Source organism: Centroberyx affinis, unplaced genomic scaffold (assembly GCF_046629955.1).
Source record: "Centroberyx affinis isolate AG114_WGS23_722 - 3 ecotype Tasmania unplaced genomic scaffold, CSIRO-AGI_Caff_v1 ptg001190l_1, whole genome shotgun sequence".
Lineage (NCBI taxonomy): Eukaryota > Metazoa > Chordata > Actinopteri > Beryciformes > Berycidae > Centroberyx > Centroberyx affinis.
This window is the reverse complement of record NW_027279714.1, coordinates 343568-363652: the sequence shown is the minus strand read 5'-3', so window position 1 is coordinate 363652 and position 20085 is coordinate 343568. Positions and strand designations below refer to the sequence as shown.

The 20085-nt window shown below is 43.0% G+C and overlaps 1 protein-coding gene across 3 annotated transcripts; it reads right to left on the bottom strand.

Annotated features, from left to right (window-relative positions):
- Positions 1 to 3955: 3955 nt before the first annotated feature.
- On the bottom strand, positions 3956 to 19049 carry LOC139648290 (bile salt export pump-like). Of its 3 annotated transcripts, XM_071524363.1 has the most exons (29): positions 18977 to 19049; positions 18724 to 18742; positions 18559 to 18588; positions 18416 to 18467; positions 18026 to 18270; positions 17963 to 17971; positions 17720 to 17807; positions 16993 to 17126; positions 16679 to 16850; positions 16365 to 16489; positions 16096 to 16270; positions 15274 to 15387; positions 14987 to 15097; positions 14660 to 14785; positions 13918 to 14121; positions 13573 to 13743; positions 12545 to 12746; positions 12296 to 12365; positions 11770 to 11863; positions 11299 to 11469; positions 10448 to 10552; positions 10056 to 10217; positions 8866 to 9069; positions 7378 to 7619; positions 7106 to 7262; positions 6345 to 6542; positions 5281 to 5487; positions 4649 to 4795; positions 3956 to 4156 (listed from the first exon to the last, which is right to left on the bottom strand). In XM_071524363.1, the coding sequence occupies exons 1-29, from the start codon at positions 19047 to 19049 to the stop codon at positions 3956 to 3958; spliced, it is 4008 nt and encodes a 1335-aa protein (XP_071380464.1). The 3 variants fall into 3 exon arrangements, with proteins under 3 accessions (XP_071380464.1, XP_071380463.1, XP_071380462.1); XM_071524362.1 differs by having other exon boundaries at positions 17963 to 18270; XM_071524361.1 differs by having other exon boundaries at positions 11299 to 11503; positions 11777 to 11863; positions 17963 to 18270.
- Between the last annotated feature and the right edge of the window lie 1036 nt (positions 19050 to 20085).

The following is a 20085-nucleotide window of genomic DNA, read 5'->3' as shown; positions in this document are numbered from 1 at the left end:
ACCAACATTGCCTCTATCGGATTTCTTGTCATCACAGTTTGCAAATCATTAGCCCCGTTTGCCATCTCATATGCAAATACTGTATATTGGTACCTGTCTGCCATCACATATGCAAATAAGCCTTGTTGTATGGCTTGATGGTGAGTTTTAAAGTGATAAATTGTAGCCGCACTCCCATAGCTCTGATGCAGAATTCTTTATTGTCTTAAAAAAATGTTTTGACAGCAACACCGTCTTCATCAGGATATAAAGCAAGATGTCGACTCCCTTAAATACAAGACAGACATCAATAATCATTAGAGCACAGGTGCTAGTGCTCAGTCTAATTAGTAGAGAGTACTAGACATAGAAATAGAACACACAGAGATACCACCCAAAGTAAGCTCAATAAAAACAATAGAGAGGCAATTATAGAACATTATCAGAATCAAGCACTAATACAGTAAGGATTAGAAAGAATGTCCTACATGTAAATATAGTCTAATGGTGGAGGAAACAACACATAGAAAAAAGGGGGCACATTGAGATGCCCTCCATATACTATCAGTAATTGACACAGTTACATATCAGAAAACTCTCACATAGCCATAACTACTGATGTTTGATCAGAAGAGAATAAGTCTGCCAGTGAAACTCAGTCACATACCCAACAATCAAATTCCCACAATTCCCTATCAGTATTTCTTTATTTGCTGAAGTGACAGAATTGTGATTGATTTAGTGTGATTAATAGGTAATTATTCAGATTTACTGCCCTTTACGAGGGCAGATGTGGTTTAAAAACAGTTTGTCTATAGCGCAGGAGTTTGTTCTTATGTTGTTAGACCTTCGGACATTTGTAATTCATATTTGGAAGTTGTGTGCATTTTCAATCAAAATTCAAGTGCATTTTTGCTAATTAGGCCGCAAAGTTCTGTTACTTTGCAATGTTGTGTACAGAATACTGAATGCAAACTTATTTTTAGATCTTTTCACTGTATGAATCAGGCCCCTGTGCTCCCTGTGGTCACAGTAAGTCTGTTATTGGTGCTGTAATAATGATTATGATAATGAAAGCCATAATGATAATGACTGTCATCAGTAAAAATGAAACTGGACCCACATTATATTGTAGCCCCTTTTCACTTTCCCCTGGGCTAACGTTACATCATCAAGTCTAGATTTATTTTACAACGCCCCCCGTAACTTTATTTTTATGGGATTGTCAGTGTTTGAAAACGACTAAAAGAGACAGATGATGTTAGCGGCGCTCCACAGACTGACTTCAACATCCACCCTACTTTCCTGTAAGAATCAAATCATAAAGTCCAGACACAAATCACATAACCTCATATCAGATTCATACTGGGTTTAAAAGGCCTACAACTCTGAGGCCAAAAACCCTCTGATTCCATCTGTTTATACAGCAATGTAAAGATCTGATTTATGCCACTTACCATCAGAAAATTGGATGTTTTGTGTGGATGTAAATGCAGCTTAGGTCAAGTGTACATTTTCAGTATTGAATTCATGATGTCATTTTAGAGGACACTTCACTTCAGCTGAACCACTGGATAGGTGCAAACCTAGCAGGAGGATTATAGGACTGTATGCAAGAGATGGCAAAGCTTTTGAGTAGTGGTACACCGGCTAAAGCAGCTGCAACACAACCTCCCAGTCACTCATGTAACCTATAGCTGGTACATTAGATTGAACGTGGAACCTGCTAGCTATGCTCTCTCTAACCCGGAGGCCAAATAGTCTAATTTTATTCAACGTGTCGACTCTTGTCTTCTCGTCTCTTCTCTTCTGACTCCCTGACACATTTCAATTTGGACTCAAGACAACACCGCCCTCAGGCCAACTACGGACAAGATGAAATACAAAGGTCTCTCCATCTTATTTATTGCTCCTCTGTGCAAACCCATTTGCCGGCCATCCTCTTGGTAAGCTATAATGGCTTCTTTACTGTCAGCGCTTTAAATCCTTTAGAGATCCACTGTCCGGTGCGTAGCAGGTGAGGCCAGGGCAGAGACGGCAAACAAATTATCCTTATGGGAAATTAAAGGTAGAACAATGCAAAATAATTATGAGAGGTGCAGACAGAGTAATCCAAGTGAACGCACTTGCACCAACTAAAGTCTAAATAACATGTTTTCAAATGTATTTCTTTGGCTCACACTGGTACAGAATTGACCTGGGCTTTCATTAGTTCATTTTACTGAGTTTTTTTATCCGAGTCTAGTTTAACAGCTACCACATCAGTATGGCCCTCAGTGTGCTTTTCTTGAGCTCAATATATTACTAGCAGGCTTATTAAAATTTTATTTAACCAGGCAAGTCAATTAAGAAGAAATTCTTATTTGAAATGACAGCCTGGCAAGAGGCAAAAGGGGAAAAAATCAAATCAAGTCAAATATACTGATGGTAGTTGTTTTGCTGTGTTGCATCTATTTATGTGAAAATATATTGATGCATATCATATCAAAATACACAGAAGGGTTTGCTTAGGCACAGGTAAATTTCTCTACCCTTTTCACACCCAGTAACCGCATCACTCACTCTCCAGCGCCTGTTTTCATCAATCAATATTGCATTGGCACTACATGGCACAAAGTCAAACAGTGTCCTCTCACCGAATGAATTGGCAGAAGAAGCTGGGAGATTAGATTGCATCTCAGGAATGCTAATTCACCGGGAGTCTGGGTCTGGGGATGTCGTGATTAAAGACTCAATTTCCCAGAGGTCAGTGTGGTGTGATCACATATTACCACTAACTGATGGAGTGTCTCTGACATCTGCACTCTGACGGCATGGCTGTCACAAGCGGTGACATCAACGCCCCTTACACGGAATAGGGAATCAGGCGGCTGCCTTGGATTAAATATTCTTGTCAGGGTGTTTTCATTCAGTCAAGGAGTTCTTAGGCAACCGCATGCTATGCTATCAAACTGCTTATTCATGGTTTAGTTTATGCAAGGGATGAAGTGGAGGGAGAGGCCCGCAGCATCTCTGGTATAAACGGCTAAGCCCTGAAATGCTGACATACAGTATTATCTTCACATAACAGCGAACCTTGCCACGCATTATCCCCTACATGTGTCCCAGCGGAAGGCATTTCGGTGCAGCAGGCTTTAATACTATTGTGCTCTGCTCTGCTGGATGTTGAGTTGTGCTGACAATACTCAGAGAGCACAGTATCCGCTCACTTCTCCATGTTCGCTTTATTACAAGCATATCATCTTACGTCACAGAAGTCCCTGGTTTACAATTCATCATCTAACTTAAGTAAATGTAATATACAGAGAAACAGAGAGCATAAAAGATACATAAAATAACACTTAAGACATTTAGGATATTGGACACTGACATGAAAACTGTCATTCTGGTTGTGAGCATTATTGATGTAACATTCATTACTGGTTTTGTCGATTGACTTATGCATAGTATGCCTGAGACTGTAGACCAAGAGATCTAATTAGGGTGCAGTGTGTTTAAATGCTTCTAAAATATGAAATACATTCAGTTCTCATCAATAACAACATAGATTTGGTGTGCGCTGGATTTTCAAATGGTACATGACAGCTAGACAGTAAAAAACACTAGATGAAAGACACTGTGGAACTACCTTGAAACATGTGACCCACAGCGCCCCTCACTTCCCGGCAGGATCCCTGCTGCAAAATAAATACTTCAAGAGTGAACAGGTGCAGCGAGCAGAAATGGCGTTCACGCTTCCTGATTCCTGGCTAGAGGGAAAAGCGAGGAGCGGGCAGCATCATCATGAGAGCCAGAAGTGGGATTACAGCACATGCACAGAAATTTATTTAGTTTTATTTAAACCAGGAAATGTGCATCTGGCGTACTTCCAGTCCTGGGCTCTCTTGACATCCTGCGATAACAATCCTCGCTCCTCAATTTTGTTTCTCTGGGCCCCTGGCTCCCTTTGCTAATTGGCTACCGTTCCCCTGAGCAGTTAGCTGATTGGTGCTCCCGTGGTCACCAGCTTGTAGTAGGCTCCCTTGAGGGCCATGAGCTGATCGTGCGTCCCTTTCTCGATCACAAAGCCCCTGGACATGACGGCGATAATGTCTGAGTTCTGAATGGTCGACAGGCGGTGAGCGATAACGATGCAGGTGCGGCCCTCCCTCGCTTTGTCCAGGGCGTCTTGCACCGTCTGTAACACGCAGACACACACACATGAAGCAATGTACATGGATTACACACGGGCACGCATGTAGAAACCAGCATAGGTTCTCCCACACACACACACACACACACACACACACGGCTTGCAATTACAGTAATTTCACAATCATGCCTTGATTACTATCATTAGAATGTCCCAATGGATCTATGCACTGCAGAGGCCTCTTTGCTCCGCAGCGTGCTGCAGCCATTCGAGTTGGAAAAGCGACTGCACAGGTCTGTGGGCCGTATTCATTTTACAAAGGCTCTACTGGAAGGCTGTGAGCTGTTGGTGATAATAATAGAGATGATGAATGATAATGATGTTAATGATAATAATAATTAGTCTTGCTCTCTGTGCCCAGAGAATATCAAGCGGCTCTACTGTACTGTGGATATGAAATGTGTGGATTCTGGGGGTTTAACGCGCTGCCGGTTGGTGACGATAATAAAAACGTGTTCAGTATTGATTGCGCTGCACCTTCTCGCTCTCGGTGTCCAGGGCAGACGTGGCCTCATCCAGCAGCAGGATCTTGGGGTCGCGTATGATCGCCCTGGCAATGGCAATGCGCTGCTTCTGGCCGCGGGACAGCTGAGAACCCTGGGCGCCGACGTTGGTCTCGTATTTCTGATGCAACAAAGGTCCAAGAGAAAAATTAACATTACAATAGAATGAATTACTGAATGTACAAAATCTTAGGGACATCTCCCTGATATTGTGCTGCAGCCCCTATTTGCACAATCCACATCTCAGTTGTCACAACGATTAAAAATCCCTCTGCAACCCGTCTGCTTCTCTTTATCTACATCTCCTGCTTTGTGATTGGTATAGATTTAATAAGGGAAATCAATAATGGATTCACCTCATCAGTATACGTCATGAAAAGAGTAAGCACCCCTAATATTGTGTACATTCAGTGCAGAAAAATAGTGTGTATTGAATAGAATAGTGGAGTATTTGTCTCTAGTGATTTCTAAGAACATAATGTGAAGCTCTGTAATTCTATATATAAGGCATAGGCAGAAAACCATGGTGCTTCAGCAGTACATTTATCCAACAATGGCTCAACTGTATGTGTGTAATTACTCACTGGCTGTCTAAACACATAGTACCTCAGGAAGTGACATGACAAAGTCGTGAAGCTGGGCTTTCTTGGCAGTGGAGATGACATCATTCATGCTGATTTGCCGTGAGTTGTCGCCGTACTTGATGTTTTCGGCGATGCTGCAGTCAAACAGGATGGGCTCCTGGGACACGATGCCAATCTTGGAACGCAGGAAGGGGACGTTGACACGAGACGACTCGTGGCCGTCAATCAGCTGCAGGAAACAATCGATTTTACCATTAGTACAAAGCAATATAACATTAAAAGTTGGAAATACAATCAGCTTAATGAGTCATCATATGTAATTTCTCTCCTGTTATAACTCCTAACGATGTGAAGGTGATATTGCCCTTTTCAAATCCCCGCCAGAGCACACAGACTGTGCGTTTCCAAACCACTTCCAACTCAATTAAGGCCGTTTGCATCTTGGCAGTGATCCCTCTCTGGCACAAAGGCAAACCTGCAACCTAGGTGAAGTGCCTTGAAAACATTTTTTAAAATAAAGCCCAGAGTCAGCATAAATCTCTGATTAATAAATCGATCAAAGTGCTACGAGAGTCAAAAATACTTCAATCACCACATACACTAAATGCACAGCAATTAAGTCTTTGACATTGGTGCTGAGATATATTGACAACCTACAGGTTTCACAGCACATACTGACACTCAGTATGCAAGGGCGATAGGCCTTCATTTACAGTGCAAAGACATACTGTGGAGAGCAGACTACACATATCACTCACTCATTCCAAAATGAGATTGCCACCATTTGAAAAATATGACACCAACACTGACAAAATGATTGCTGGCATAAAGTTAAAAGTCTCTCTATCTTATGAAAGAGTAATATGTAGAGGATGTAATCAATCAGTGAACATCTACACATTTCCATGTTTAAATCACTGTGTATGACAAAAAAAATCACCAGATTCTTACTGTGCAGGCAACCTAAGTATATAGCATTTTGAAATGAAACCATTCATACAGTATGTACACTCAACATGCATCTGTATGTAGCATTATGTTATGTGTGTGTGTGTGTGTGTGTGTGTGTGTGTGTGTCCTCCTCACTACTCGGCCATGGTCAGGATCGTAAAACCTCTCCAGCAGCTGGACGCTGGTGCTCTTCCCGCAGCCGCTGCTGCCCACGAAGGCGAGCGTCTGGCCGGGCTTCACCGACACGTTCAGCCCGTTCAGCACCTGGATGTCTGGCCTGGTGGGGTAGGTGAACTTACAGTCGATGAACTCAATGTTCCCTCCGAAGTTGGCCTATAAACAAGGGAGAGGGAGGGAGAGGTTGGAGTGTGTTTCTGTGTGTGTTAGGCTGCCACCTTCTGTCCACAAAAGACAGGTCAGGCCCTCCATGGAAGACATAACAGTAAATACTGTGCATACATACAGTATGTGTATTACATAGGGTTTTTTCCACAATTAAATATCCACCATTTGAAAAAAGACATCTAAAGTCAAACAAAACAAATGAGCACATAACTTTAGTCCATGGTTGACAAAATGATAAACAATTACAAACTGTATCTTCTGTATTTTAGAGATATTGAATGATGAGCTTCAAGTAATTATAATTTTTTCACTTTTTTGGATGCATAGTATTTTGAAAATGAACTCTAGATAAATACACAATATTAAAAATCTTTCTTTAACCTGTCTCCTCTTTCCATCTACATCTTCCTAACAATTTAACTGAAATCAATGGTGAATCATATTTTCACCTGGATTCCCCTTTGAATCCGTCATTGCAAGAGCAGGCGGTCTGTATTTATTTTGTACGCTCAGTGTGCAGCACAGCGCACAACACACTGATAGCCTCATACCCATTTGTCTCCCTCGTTGCTGTAGACGCTAATCTTTGGCACGCGGTCAAGCAGTTGGAAGAAGCGCGCCGCTGAAATCTTGGCCTTGGCGTAGTCCGGGGTGTACGAGGAGGCTCTGCCAAGCGCCATGCCGCTGGTGACGATGGCAGAGATGACCCTGCCAGAGAGACGAGAGGGAGACGGTGAGAGAATATACTGTAACTGATCCTCAGCTGAAACTCGATCCCACACACACACACACACACACACACACACACACACACCCCTCTCACCGGAAGACCAGGCTGAAGTGGAGCCCCTCCTGCCGCACCAGGTAACCCCCGAACCTGTAGGAGGCGGAGTTGGCCATGAAGATGATGCACTGGGCGAAGCCGTAGCAGGCTCCGTACACGTTGGCCTTCTGCTTGGCGCCGCGGTAGGGAGCTTCCAGCTGCGCCTCGTACATCTCCACGAAACGCTTCTCCTTCCCCAGGCCGGCGATGGTCCGGATGTTGTTGAGGGCCTCTCCGGAAATCTGCACAAGACACGACGGATTCACACTGAGATGCTGACTGATAGAGTTATAACAAGAGTTGTCAGGAGCAATACCAGAGGAAATGCCAGTTTTTAACGTTTGACAGGGTTGACAAGGGGTGAAATAGGAGCCAAGACAATGTTTGGCATGTGTTTTAAGAGGGAGAATAAGATATACACTACCAGTCAAAGGTTTGGACACACCTGATTGAATGTACTATGTTTTTCATTCTCTTAAAGCCATTTTGATCTAAAGGCTTATGCTGAAATGCTTGAAATTTGTTCCTTAGACAAATATAAATAGAGAAGTTGATGCCTATGTATGAATTTCTTTCCAAAGCCTTTGCCTTTCCATCAAGGCAAAGGGTGGCTATTTTAAAGAATGTAAAATATAAGATAGTTTTGATTTGTTTAACACTTTTTTGGTCACTGCATAATTCAATTTGTGTTATTTCATAGTTTTGATGCCTTTACTATTATTCTAAAATGTGAAAAATGAGGAAAATGGTGATGTGTCCAAACTTTTGACTGGTAGTGTAGATAAGATATTTGCTCTGTTCTTATCTATATCCTATTCTCTGCTGCTGCAATAACCCAATTTCCCCCATAGGGATCATTAAAGTTTCATCTAATCTACTCTATTTGGAGGACCAAACGGGTGGGGTTTACCGCATCAGGATAATTAAGATAGCGTAAGGCAAGTTCAAAGTAAATTGACTTTCAAATACTTTCCTTTGATTGTGAACTTTCTGGCACTCACTGTATCGTCTTCTGTGGCAAATCACGCCTATCTGGTGACTAGGAAGGTTAAATTAAACTTATAACACCTCTGCTATAAAACCACATGTGTCATTTGGTGGAGGCTTTTATCCAAAGTGCCTTTCAGTACCATGAGCATGCATACATTTTTAGCATGGGTTGCCCCAGTGGGTATCAAACCCTGAACCTGACATAGTTAGTGCCATGCTTAACTCACCGAATTACAGGATAACCTAAAAAAACATACTATTGGACCCAGATCTGGCTTCAGCATAGGGCTTTTCTTTAGTGGCTGTACAAGAAAAGAGCTGAAAACTGCAGCCCAAAAATAGACACTATTGTTAGCCGGTCTCTTATCTACTGTCAGTAACAGCTGATCTTATTCTACTAGTCTGGTTGTGATAATGCTTTGACCTTTCAGTGACTGTCTGGTATTTACAAATCTAACTGGAAGCCATACATGTACCGTATATGAAACGCTGTCTTACCCCTCCGGCGGTCTCCAAGGCCTGCTTGTCCTGCTTGGCGAAGCCTGTGAGCATCCTGGCCTGGAAGGCTCCTGACAGCGCGATGAAGGGCAGGAAACACAGGATGACCAGAGTGAGCTTCCAGCTGAAGTAGAAGGAGATGATGATGGCCACGCCAATGTTGGTCAGAGAGTTTACGATCATGCCGATCTGTGAGCCCGTGGCCTGAATGGAGGAGGAGGAAGAAGTTATTTGACTCAACATGACACACAATTTGATAGATTCGCTGTAATCAGGAGACACAAAGGTGCAAAAGCTTCTCTGTAACTGCAGCAATAAATTGTTACTTTTTGTATGGGAGTTGGCAGTGCTGAGATCCTACAGAGCTTTTCCTCACGGCGTTAACTAGAATATTCAGGGAGATTTCAACCCATGATGCAGTGACATGACAAAAAACACATTCAATGGCCAAGAATATGTGATTCCTAGCAAAAGAACCAAGTTGCAAATACTTTTCCTGGTTTGTTTTAAACTATTTAGGAGCCAGATTGGTGGGATTTACCATATAAGACAATACAGTCAGAGCCAGAAAGTTTAGACAGTCACAGTTAAGTACAATTAATAAACTCTCCTGACAACTTGCATGACAATATCTGAATTGTCCCTTTACAGTAAACCCCACCCATCTGGAACACCAGAGACTATTATTTACTATTTGCAAATATTATTTGACACAGCTCTGCTTAGCAGTTGCTGTAGTAAGTGATCAGGCAGTGTATGAGCACTGCAAAAACAATACATTTTACAGTCATTTACAGGGTCTATGTGAAATTGGTGGCCTCTATTGTTCAGCGTTGTCATGACAACAACACTCAGCCCTCCATAGAGCGAGACCATCATCAGCATGGTGGGGCCAGCTCGACTGTTTCAGAACCAACAACAATGAACGTTCTTTCATGTTTTACCGAGTTGGTGCATTTTTTTTTGTTTGATGGACGCTTGCTGTAATTAGGATCCTGACATTTCCACGATTCCTGTTGTCTGTGGATATTTGGAACATATTGAAGGTAAGGAGTCTCTATTCTGTGTTAAAATTAAAAACATTTTTTTTTTAGCTGTTTGGAGGATTATGAATGAGCTGGAATTATCTCTTTAATATATGAGACTGACTAGTTAAGATGGGTATCTATCCCAGTGAGGTTGTAACTCACCTCTTGGACCTGTGAGGCGTCAGTGGCGAGGCGCGTGGTCAGCGCTCCGGGGCTGTTCCTGCGGTCGTCAAACCAGCCGATCTCCTGGCCCAGCATGGCGTGGAAGCCCAGCCGCCGCAACCTGCGGGTCAGCAGCTCTCCAGACTTGGAGAAGGCGTAGCCCTGCAGACGCAAACAGAAAGCACTTTTATTTAATGTTATTAACACAAATTACCATCGCGGTGGTCATCACTATAATTTAATATATTAGCAATCCCCGTAGGGAAATTCTGGCATTAATTTTCCCCAAGTAAGGGAGGACTCTTGACTTTCCCACAACCTTTTCTCTTGACTGAATAGAAGCAGGGAAGCACTGAGGCAATCAGTCTCAGTAAAGCAGACTGCTCCCCTACCTGCAGCATCTGGGTGAAGAAAGTGGTCAGGCCAACCATGACAAAGAACACGCAGATACCATCAATCTCCTTCCTCTGGGCCACAGGGTCTGATATGGAGAACGTCTACACACACACACACACATATGCACACACAAGGCATGTACACACAAACACACAGACATACATGCACATATAGAAACATTAACATACATGTGAAGGTGAAAACACACACAGTATAGGGACAAAACAGAGTAGTGGCGTTAATTTAACTTATCAGTCACCTCTGTTTAAAATTCATGGATAATGATGAATTCTTGTCTCTATACTCATTTCAGACATCCCATATCTTCCATTGGAGACTTCATAGGACTGTATTGATGAGACAGGATGGGCCTACCAAGCCTTTCAGAGTAGGTGAGATGATTTAGACCTTTCTGATCACTATGAAAATATAGGTCAAGGGAATCTGGTCAGTGACCTTTGGATCAGCAAGGATCCTACTGATGTTACCTACTCAAAATGGCTTTATTGACTAATACAGTGACTTATTCAGAATAGCTCTCTATGGTGTATCAATGGGTCGATTTAATCAATCCCACCTCTCTTCACTCAAATCAGCCATAACTAAAATCAATTTTTAGCTTCATATAACTGATGTTTTCAAATCCTCTCACCTGTATTTTTCAGTGTTCTGTGCACACATATCTCCAACCGATTTGGATCGACTATTATATACTAGTCAAATATATTATACAGGAAAAAAAGGATATTGACTGTTCAAGACATTTCAAAACGGACTTGTATGCTTCTTCATTTAATGTGTTCCATTTATGCATTTTAGAAAATCTTGTTTTGGACTTTAACCTTACCGCCAGTATCTGACTGAACAGTAGAGAGTAGACTGGGTTGACTCCTCCATTTACTGCGGCCCCGATGGATCCGAAAAGCATGTAGGGCCACTCTGGTGCGTTGTATTTCAGGATCCTGGCAACTGGAGCCGGCTCTACAAATTCCTCCTCTTCCTCCTCTGGAACGGCACTCTGAGCATTCACACAGACACACATACAGTATGTAAATACACACACATACACACACACACACACACACACACACAGAAGGGAAATGTACACACAAACAAAGAGAATGAGTTGTATAAGTTATCAGGGGTCCATGTGGAAAAAACAAACACTCACAAAATACCAGGAACATTTCAAACACACACGTGACGCGTGGCCTACAAGAAGCGCCTTCTCCAATATGCAACCGTTAGGTTGTTGACCCGCTTCAACTTCTCACAGCTGAACTTGCACATACAAACACACACACCCCCACACACAGACCTTGGCTCCTAGGCCGAGCTCTCCAGCGACGGGAACAGAAGACTCGGGGATGAGGTTGGACAGCTGGGAGCGGGAGCGCTGCCGGATGGAGGCTCTGGAAAAAGTAAAAACTTTTAAAGTCAAAAGAACAATTACTTTTTGGCTGCTCTATATTCAGCACTTATTTGTATACATGCATATTCTCAGTACACAGGAATGTATCCTAGTTACTCTGCTGTGTGGATGCTGCACTCATTATTGGGTGCTTGTAATGTTGGTGATAGAGGAACTCAAGCTTCCTCCACTGCTGCACTTTTTGTAAGTAGCTCTGGATGAGAGTGTCAGCTAAATGCCCAAGTTGTAAAAGTAAATGTAAGTACGTAATTACGTTCATTAAGGAAGGTACCAATTTCTACAATGACACAACTCAATTTCAACCACTATAATAACACCGTTTAGATGCACGCTCATGCCCATGTCAAGGGATATTACACATAATTAAGTAAATGAACAAGTGGGAAAGTGCAGTAGGAGGTTTGTGTAATACCTCAGACTGGCCTGGTAGCTGCCTGCCCTGGATCGACTTCGCTTCTCTGACTCTTCTTCATTGTCAGCCACTAATACAAGAGATGCAAGAGAGGAAGATGATTACATAGCTGTCATCTTTATATCATTAAATCCTTACAGATCTTATCAAATCTTAAGCGGGAACGAAGCGAAGACTCAAAAAGAAGATTCAATGTTTTTAGTATGAAGCAAATATTGATTTGTAAGAATATACAAATGCAAAACTTACTTTGCTGAGCCTTCTCGTTGAGCGCCTTATCTCCTTGGCTCTGCAGGGTGACGAGGGTGAAGTAGACTCCCTTCCTGTCCAGCAGTTCGTCATGCTTGCCCCGCTCCACGGCCCGGCCGTGCTCAAAGCCCACAATCACATCAGCGTTCTTTATGGTGGACAGCCGGTGGGCAATGGAGATGGTGGTGCGGCCCATGTGCACCTGTGAGCAAATCAAAAATGTGTTAGTGCGTCATATCTGCAGTTCGCTGTTGTCATTTCGCTACATACTAATAGCCCAATTCCTGCGCAACAACTACCTTACTGACTGCTATAAGCACTAATTAGGATGCTACTGAGGGACAACCCATAATTTATGGGGTATACTTGTAGAATACAATTGTGCAGAATAAGGTGCTAATAAGTTGTTTGTAATGACTAATAATGAACCAATACACTACTAATATGTATGCTAATAAGCAACTTATTAATAGTTAATGTGTTCCCTAATATAAAGTGTTACCTGGTGTTGATTAATCAATGAATTGATTCCTCACAGCCAAGTTAGTTTAGATTATTTCTGCGGTGCTAAGATCCCAAAACTGAGCGACCAATATGTGTAGATAGGGGAAAGCACATGCTGAAAAACTTTTATTTTCACTTCAGAGCTAATATATTGGCTCTGAAATGAAAATAAAATGAGCTCTAATTGCGAAAAAGTTATAATTTTGAGTGTGTGTTTCCCCTATCTTCAAATCTAATGGGTTTTGAGAACGTTTCATAAACCCAAGGGTGGCAGAATGTTCTCAACCCACAGAGGAGCATGTAATCCTTCAACTGAAGTTAAAACATGAAATTCAAAAATGAAAAGATGAAAAATTGGAGTTAGGAGTTTTTTTCATCCATCAGCAACAATGTATTGCTTCAAAAGTGGCAATGAGCATGCCATACCTTATGATGTTCTTCGCAGTTATTATGCAAAAACACATAACAGACATGAGGACAAATCACAGAAATTATAATTCAGCACAAAGGTCAGTCACACTTACTTTATCCAGGGCTTCCTGAACCACGGCCTCGCTCTCGTTGTCGAGGGCAGAGGTCGCCATGTCCAGCAGCAGGATGCGAGGGTTCCTGACCAGCGCCCGGGCGATGGCAATACGCTGCTTCTGACCGCCGCTCATCTGACCCCCGCCCTCCCCCACCAACGTCTCGAATTTCTGTCAGATTACAGACAAAATTACTGATCTGATTGGCTGCTATTCCACATCAAAATGTAGGAAGGCTAAGAGAATCATCATTGGCACATGAAAAAAAATCTCAGAATCATACATTATTCCTTGCACATCAACATTTATATATCCTGAAACTGTATGTACTGTCAGACTCGTCACCTGTGGCAGGTCCATGATGAAGTTGTAGGCGTTGGCCTCCTTGGCGGCCCTGACGATGTCATCCGTGGAGACGCCGGGCCGCCCGTAGCGGATGTTCTCGGCGATGGTGGTGGCGAAGAGCACCGGCTCCTGCTCCACGATGCCGATCAGCGAGCGCAGCCATTGGATGTTCAGCCCTCTGATGTCATGGCCGTCCAGGGTCACCTGAGATGGAGGGCACAGAGAGCGGCGGCTTCGCTAAAACTGATGGATGACGCCATTAAAGCACTCGGCCGCTTTAATGTGGTTTCTGCAACAATGCTGGTGTTAGATGATGGGGTTGTTAGTCCTGTGCATAACCGCCATACTGGACGGCTATAAGAGGCCATTTGCTTCACTAGAAGTTGAAAGGAGTAAGGAAGCAAGGGGTGTAAAGAACTCTAATTTCAGTAAAAGTGAGAAATGAGGCTATTAAGACCCATTGCCTGAATAATGTAACAGATTATCATGTACTCCTATCACCCTCTGGGGATGGTTATTTTTGTCAGGACTAGAATAAAGCTTAAAAGGAAGGAGATGGCAGCTACAGTGCGTTAAGGGAATGTTCTGTCTCAGCAGCTGACATGAAGGACTTAAGACCAATACAGGATTTCACACTGATAGAATAAATCCAGTGTATTACAGGAGTGTCACATGTGCTTAGAGGTTGCCGTCTTGTCCATTTTGGGGTGTTGGATTTAACTAGAGTGCGTGTGAAACCCACCATGCCCTCCTTAGGGTCGTAGAAGCGCTGGATCAGCTGAACAGCGGTGCTCTTCCCGGCTCCACTGGGCCCGACAAAGGCTGTGGTTTCCCCAGACTTCACCGCAACACTCAGCTGGTCCAGGATCTGAATAGAAATGACATGAGGCCGTGGCAGAAATGGGACTGAAAGGAGTGACAGCAGGATTTTTGTTTTCAGCATTGTCTTTATCAAGAATAAATCGGTAATAAATTTGTAAAATTTCTGTTTTTGTTTTTTTTCAGAAATCCAAGAGTATTGATGCCTACTGTCGATTTGATATTATTGTAAATGAAGATGTACGAGTACCTTGAGGTCAGGTCTGGCGGGGTAGTAGAAGGTCACATTGTGAAACTCTATATCTCCTTTGACCTTGTCCAGTTTATATCCAGCCTCTGAGAAACAGTCAATCTCTGGCTCCTGACAATGACACATTTAAAATGAGACTTTTTTAATTGAGTTACAGAGCAATAATGGATATGTGTCTTGAATTTCATAGACTAGGCGCTGCTTGCCTGAGACAATACAAGTGTTTTGCTTTGCAGTGCCTTGTATGGGCCTAAACCTTGCAAAAGTGTAGCATCAAGCATTCTCACCCTGTCAATAGTCTCAAAGATGATGGTAGCAGCGCCGCGGCCTGAAGCAAACGATTCCAGACACGGGGAAGCCTGCCCCAAATTCATAGCTGCTATCAAAACACCAAAGAACACCTGGAATGGCAAAACACAGTAAAAACAGTCATATGAGATGTCTGAAAACTTTTTAGTTTCAAGCTTTAACGTTAACGCTGTCAAAAAACACTAAAGTATGTACTGCACATAAAAATGGACTAGTGATGTCTCAGTTTAGAAAATATGAAACTTGTACCACAGTTATTCGGGTCATAGATAGAGTGGATTTATACTACAAGCTGTTGACCCGATTACGCCTGAACATAGCAGGCAAATGTAGAGGATCATGGTGAAATTCCACATAATAGTTTTTCTCTGAGGCTTTTGCAAGGCAGGGTTTTTTTGCACATATACATGATATAAAAACTGAAAAAAGTAGAGAGGAAAAACAAAATGCACAAATGAGACAAAGAAAGGGGCTTATAAAAACACCTCAAAATAAAACAACAGAGAAAAAAATCAAGAAGAAAGGGGAGCTTAGGATGGAAAGATTTGGGGTTCAAATCCCCAGGCTGGCTAGGAAAATCCCCAAGTCCTGTCAAGGTACTTAACCCTCAACTGCTCCAGTGCAGCTGCTCAGCTGTCAACAGTAGAAGACTGAGGTTGTAATGAGCCGTTCCCAGGTGAGACTCTGTCTACAGTAACTATATGAATGTGAAGGAGAGCACAGCTAAAGAAAAAAGAGCATCCCTGGATGATAAAGTGTGTTTTCCCTCACTGCATATTATTTCATGAAGTAGGTTCTACCTGCAGTAGAGTTCCTGGTGTGTATTCCTCAGTGTCCACCACCAGAGTGGAGCCGTACCAGAAGGCCAGAGCGTAGCACAGGAAGATGATGAACCATATGTATCCAGTGAAAAAGCCCATGATCAGACCCTTCCTGATGCCCCAGCGCTGTGCTGAGATCAAGTTCCTGTCATACCTGCAGAGAAGGAGAGGAGCTCACTTCAAATCTGCTTACACAGGGGGGGGGAAATCATACGGGTTCTGTTCTACTTTTGTGAGTAGAGTTTTACCGTTCCACTTCTTTCTTCTCTCCGCCAAAGGCAGCCACTGTCCTGATGGAGGAAAGGACCTCGTCAGCCACAGCTCCGGCTTTAGCGTAGGCCTGCAGCTCCATTCCTGTCAGCTTAGCCACAAACTAGAGCCAGAGGAAAGACAGACAGATGCAAAGTTAACAGCTTAACAGAGGAGAGAAGAGAAGAGAAGAGAAGAGAAGAGAAGAGAAGAGAAGAGAAGAGAAGAGAAGAGAAGAGAAGAGAAGAGAAGAGAAGAGAAAAGAAGAGAAGAGAAGAGAAGAGAAGAGAACAGAAGAGTTTTATAGTCTCACCAGAGCCATAACACCAGTTCCAACACCGATCAGCGGACTTGCTGCGACGATGACGAGGGTGAGCTTCCATCCTTTCACAAAGCCCAAGCAAAAGCCACATACAAAGGTGGTGAAGCGCTGGATAAAAATACTAACTTGGTCCGCAATGGCGTCATTGATCTTGTTGATATCGCTGCGATAGAGAAGGAAGAATATCATAGGGATATTAACCAACATACGCCGCATAATAGCTAATTCTCCAAACTTTAGGCCTCAGTGCTTCATTTGTTCTTCTTCAAATAAAAGAGAAAGCAAATCATCTCTTTCCCACTCACTCTGACATGCGAGTGTTGAGCTCCCCTACAGAGTTGCAGTCGAACCATCCGATCTCCATCCTCATCACCTTGCTAAAGTAGAGTTTCCTGATGATCTGGATCTGCTTGGCGGCCGACGTCACCCACAAGGAGATCTAAGAGAGAAGCCCCACTTAGATTTACAGTTCTGTTAAGTGCTAGATCTAGAAGTATGTGGGGCAGCAGGGTGGCGTAGTGAGTCGGGGGCCCGCCCTTCAACTGTTGGACCCTGTAGCTGACCCTGACCTTTGACCTCCTACTGGCGGGGCGCAAGCAAAAGGAGAACTTCCCTATGAGCATCAGTAAAGTGTCACCTTATTATTATAATGATACATTTAGAAAGTAATTTAACTTTTGATGCAAGCCATTTTAAGCATGCTTTGCATAGACTAGCACAAGTGTCATTTCAGATTAGTCGTTGGATAATAAACAAAATTAAACTTTAAAGTGTAGCTAAGCTGCAAACCCAAATCTGTGGTGAAGCCTGACATAATGTTGAGAAGTAGGGTACTCTGAACTGCCCATCTGCTATTGGCTGGTCTTTGGTGCCAGGTGATGTCACCCTCTATAGAGTACAACAGGTGGTGACATCACCTGGCACCAAACATCAGCCAATAGCAGATGGACAGTTCAGTACCCTACTTTACCATTAGATGTCAGGTTTCAGCACAGATTTGGATTTGGGGCTTAGCTACACTTTAAGACTGACCTGGAAGTATCCCAGCAAGAATACAGCTATTCCAATGCTGACATAGTAGTAGGCAAAGTTGGTCATCTCATATTCGATGTCCAGAAGCCTGAAAATGAGTACAGATAAAGCATACATAAGGGCAACCATGCAACACGGCTTCAAGTTGCTCTTAAACACAGATATAAAACTTTCATATCACATCTTACACTATATTCCATGTTCCAAAAGGCCGACCTCATACATTACTCACAACCTACTTACCCACACGACCTCCCCGGCAGCGGTCTGAGCATCTCCCATGTCGAATTGTTCACGGCGCCCCACCCCGACTGGTTCAGCGCCGCGATCTGGTTCAGCGGCACGCTGTAGTTCTGCTTCCACTGGATGGTGTTGTTCACGCACTCCTTCCTGTCGTCCGCCAGCTCGTTCAGCTCGATGTCGTACTCGATGAAGGTGTCGGTGAGCAGGCCGAACACCAGCAGCATGAGGGGCTGGGCCGAGCCGTGCAGCGCCGCACAAACACCGCCCACCACCATCATCAGCACCTCCCGGCAACTGGCAAAGCGGAACTGAACACACACAAACATGTATAGATACACACCATGCATACAGACACAAACACACTTGAATCAGCTGAAATCTCTCAAACATAAAATAAGACATAACAGAGACATAACTGGCAAATTCAAAGACACACACACTGAATTGACATACCAGCTGAAAGAAGCCAATCCTGATCGCCGGTTGCTCCTTTTTCCCCTGAGCTCTGTGTGCAAGAGAAAAAGTTGAGTCAGTTTTATGTGGGTCAATGTGACAAAATATCCAGCGGCTCAGCTAAAATACAACTTTTCACTCACTTCTCATCCTCCTTAGAAGTTGCCATTGTCCTGCAGGGAAGAACAAAGAACAGACTGTCAAAGGATAAACAGCTTTTCTGATACAGCGATGCTGTAGAAGACAGCGACTTCCAAGAGATGCAGCCTTGAGACATAAATAGAGATGCAAAAACACTGTATACTCACATATAGGAGCCAGTTGGTTCTGCAACACAAGAATAGAACAGGCGTTACATGTTTTTACATTTACATTTACTTCCAATGAGGTTGATTTCTATATCAACAAAATTACAAACAACCAATGGTAAGGAGCGCAAGGGTCAGGACAAAAGTGACTATTTGATTTATTTGTTTTTTTTTTTTTTTTAGAACATTTTCTTGAAGTAAAGCATATATAGTGTCTAGAAATTCAAATGTAACAGCAGCAGTGGTAGAATACCTTCATCTTCATAGCTGTGGTTTTCCTGTCCCAGCTTTTTAATGCTGTGCAGTTTCACTGATCCAGTTGGCATCCTGAGTCATCTAGGAAAAGGCCAAAATGAAAACTCATTCCCAATGTCCGTGTATAAACCAATTAGTGTATGATGCTCATCTCAACTCTTAATTCCTGTTGGACAGTACGTTCATTTTTGAGCAGTCGTCAGCTTGCATCATGCGCCATCATGAATCTCTTTAAAGAGGAGAAACTTACCTACACGTTTCCTTTTAAGAGTAGCTTATCTTTCTTCTCCTTGCCTGAACACCCTTCTTGGATTCTAGCCTACCCAAAAGGATTCAGGTCAAACAAAATCTTAAATCGCAGATCCAAACCAGCAGTATTCCTGCAGCGAGTCTGGTTCGCTGGCATTCAGCTGCTCCGTCCAGCAGCCAGTTTGTAGTTGTGGCAGCTTGTCACTTCGGTACAGGAGGATACATAGGGAACCTTGAGGCTGGCTGGGGCCCTCTCTCTCTATCTCTCTCTCTCTCTCTCTCTCTCTCCTCTCTCTCTCTCTCTCTCTCTCTGGACACGTGCTGTTATTGAACAGATATGGGCTTGGTTGGAACTCGGGGTCAGAGTGTTTCGTTTGGAGGTAAGTGGCCCGTCGGTTTCTGCTGCCAAAGAGGCCGATGACCCTAGCTGGGCAAACATAAGAACTGGCGAGGCCCATACATGATGCGTTCGGGCAAGTGACACCTTCATATGAACATTGTGTAATCCTACTCGCAAAAGGATTCAGTTTCCATGCACTCTTTATTTGTGGGGAAGAAAATGATTCTTATAATGATCATTTGCAAATGCTTTTGTCTTAAAATATCAGCAAATTTCATTTTGCAGTGCCACAACTAGAAAAAAATGTATTGTTTTTAACTTGAAACGTCAAACTCCAGAGATCCAATTTAACTCTTGGAATAAATAATTGATTTAAATCAGAATAGGAATGCTGAACTGGGATGAATTTTCTCTTTCAGATAGTCATAGATGCATTGTGTTTGATTTTAGTGCAGAAAAGGCCATAAAAAACCCATAACATTTTACAAAGATGACTAAAAATCATAGCAGACCCTGTG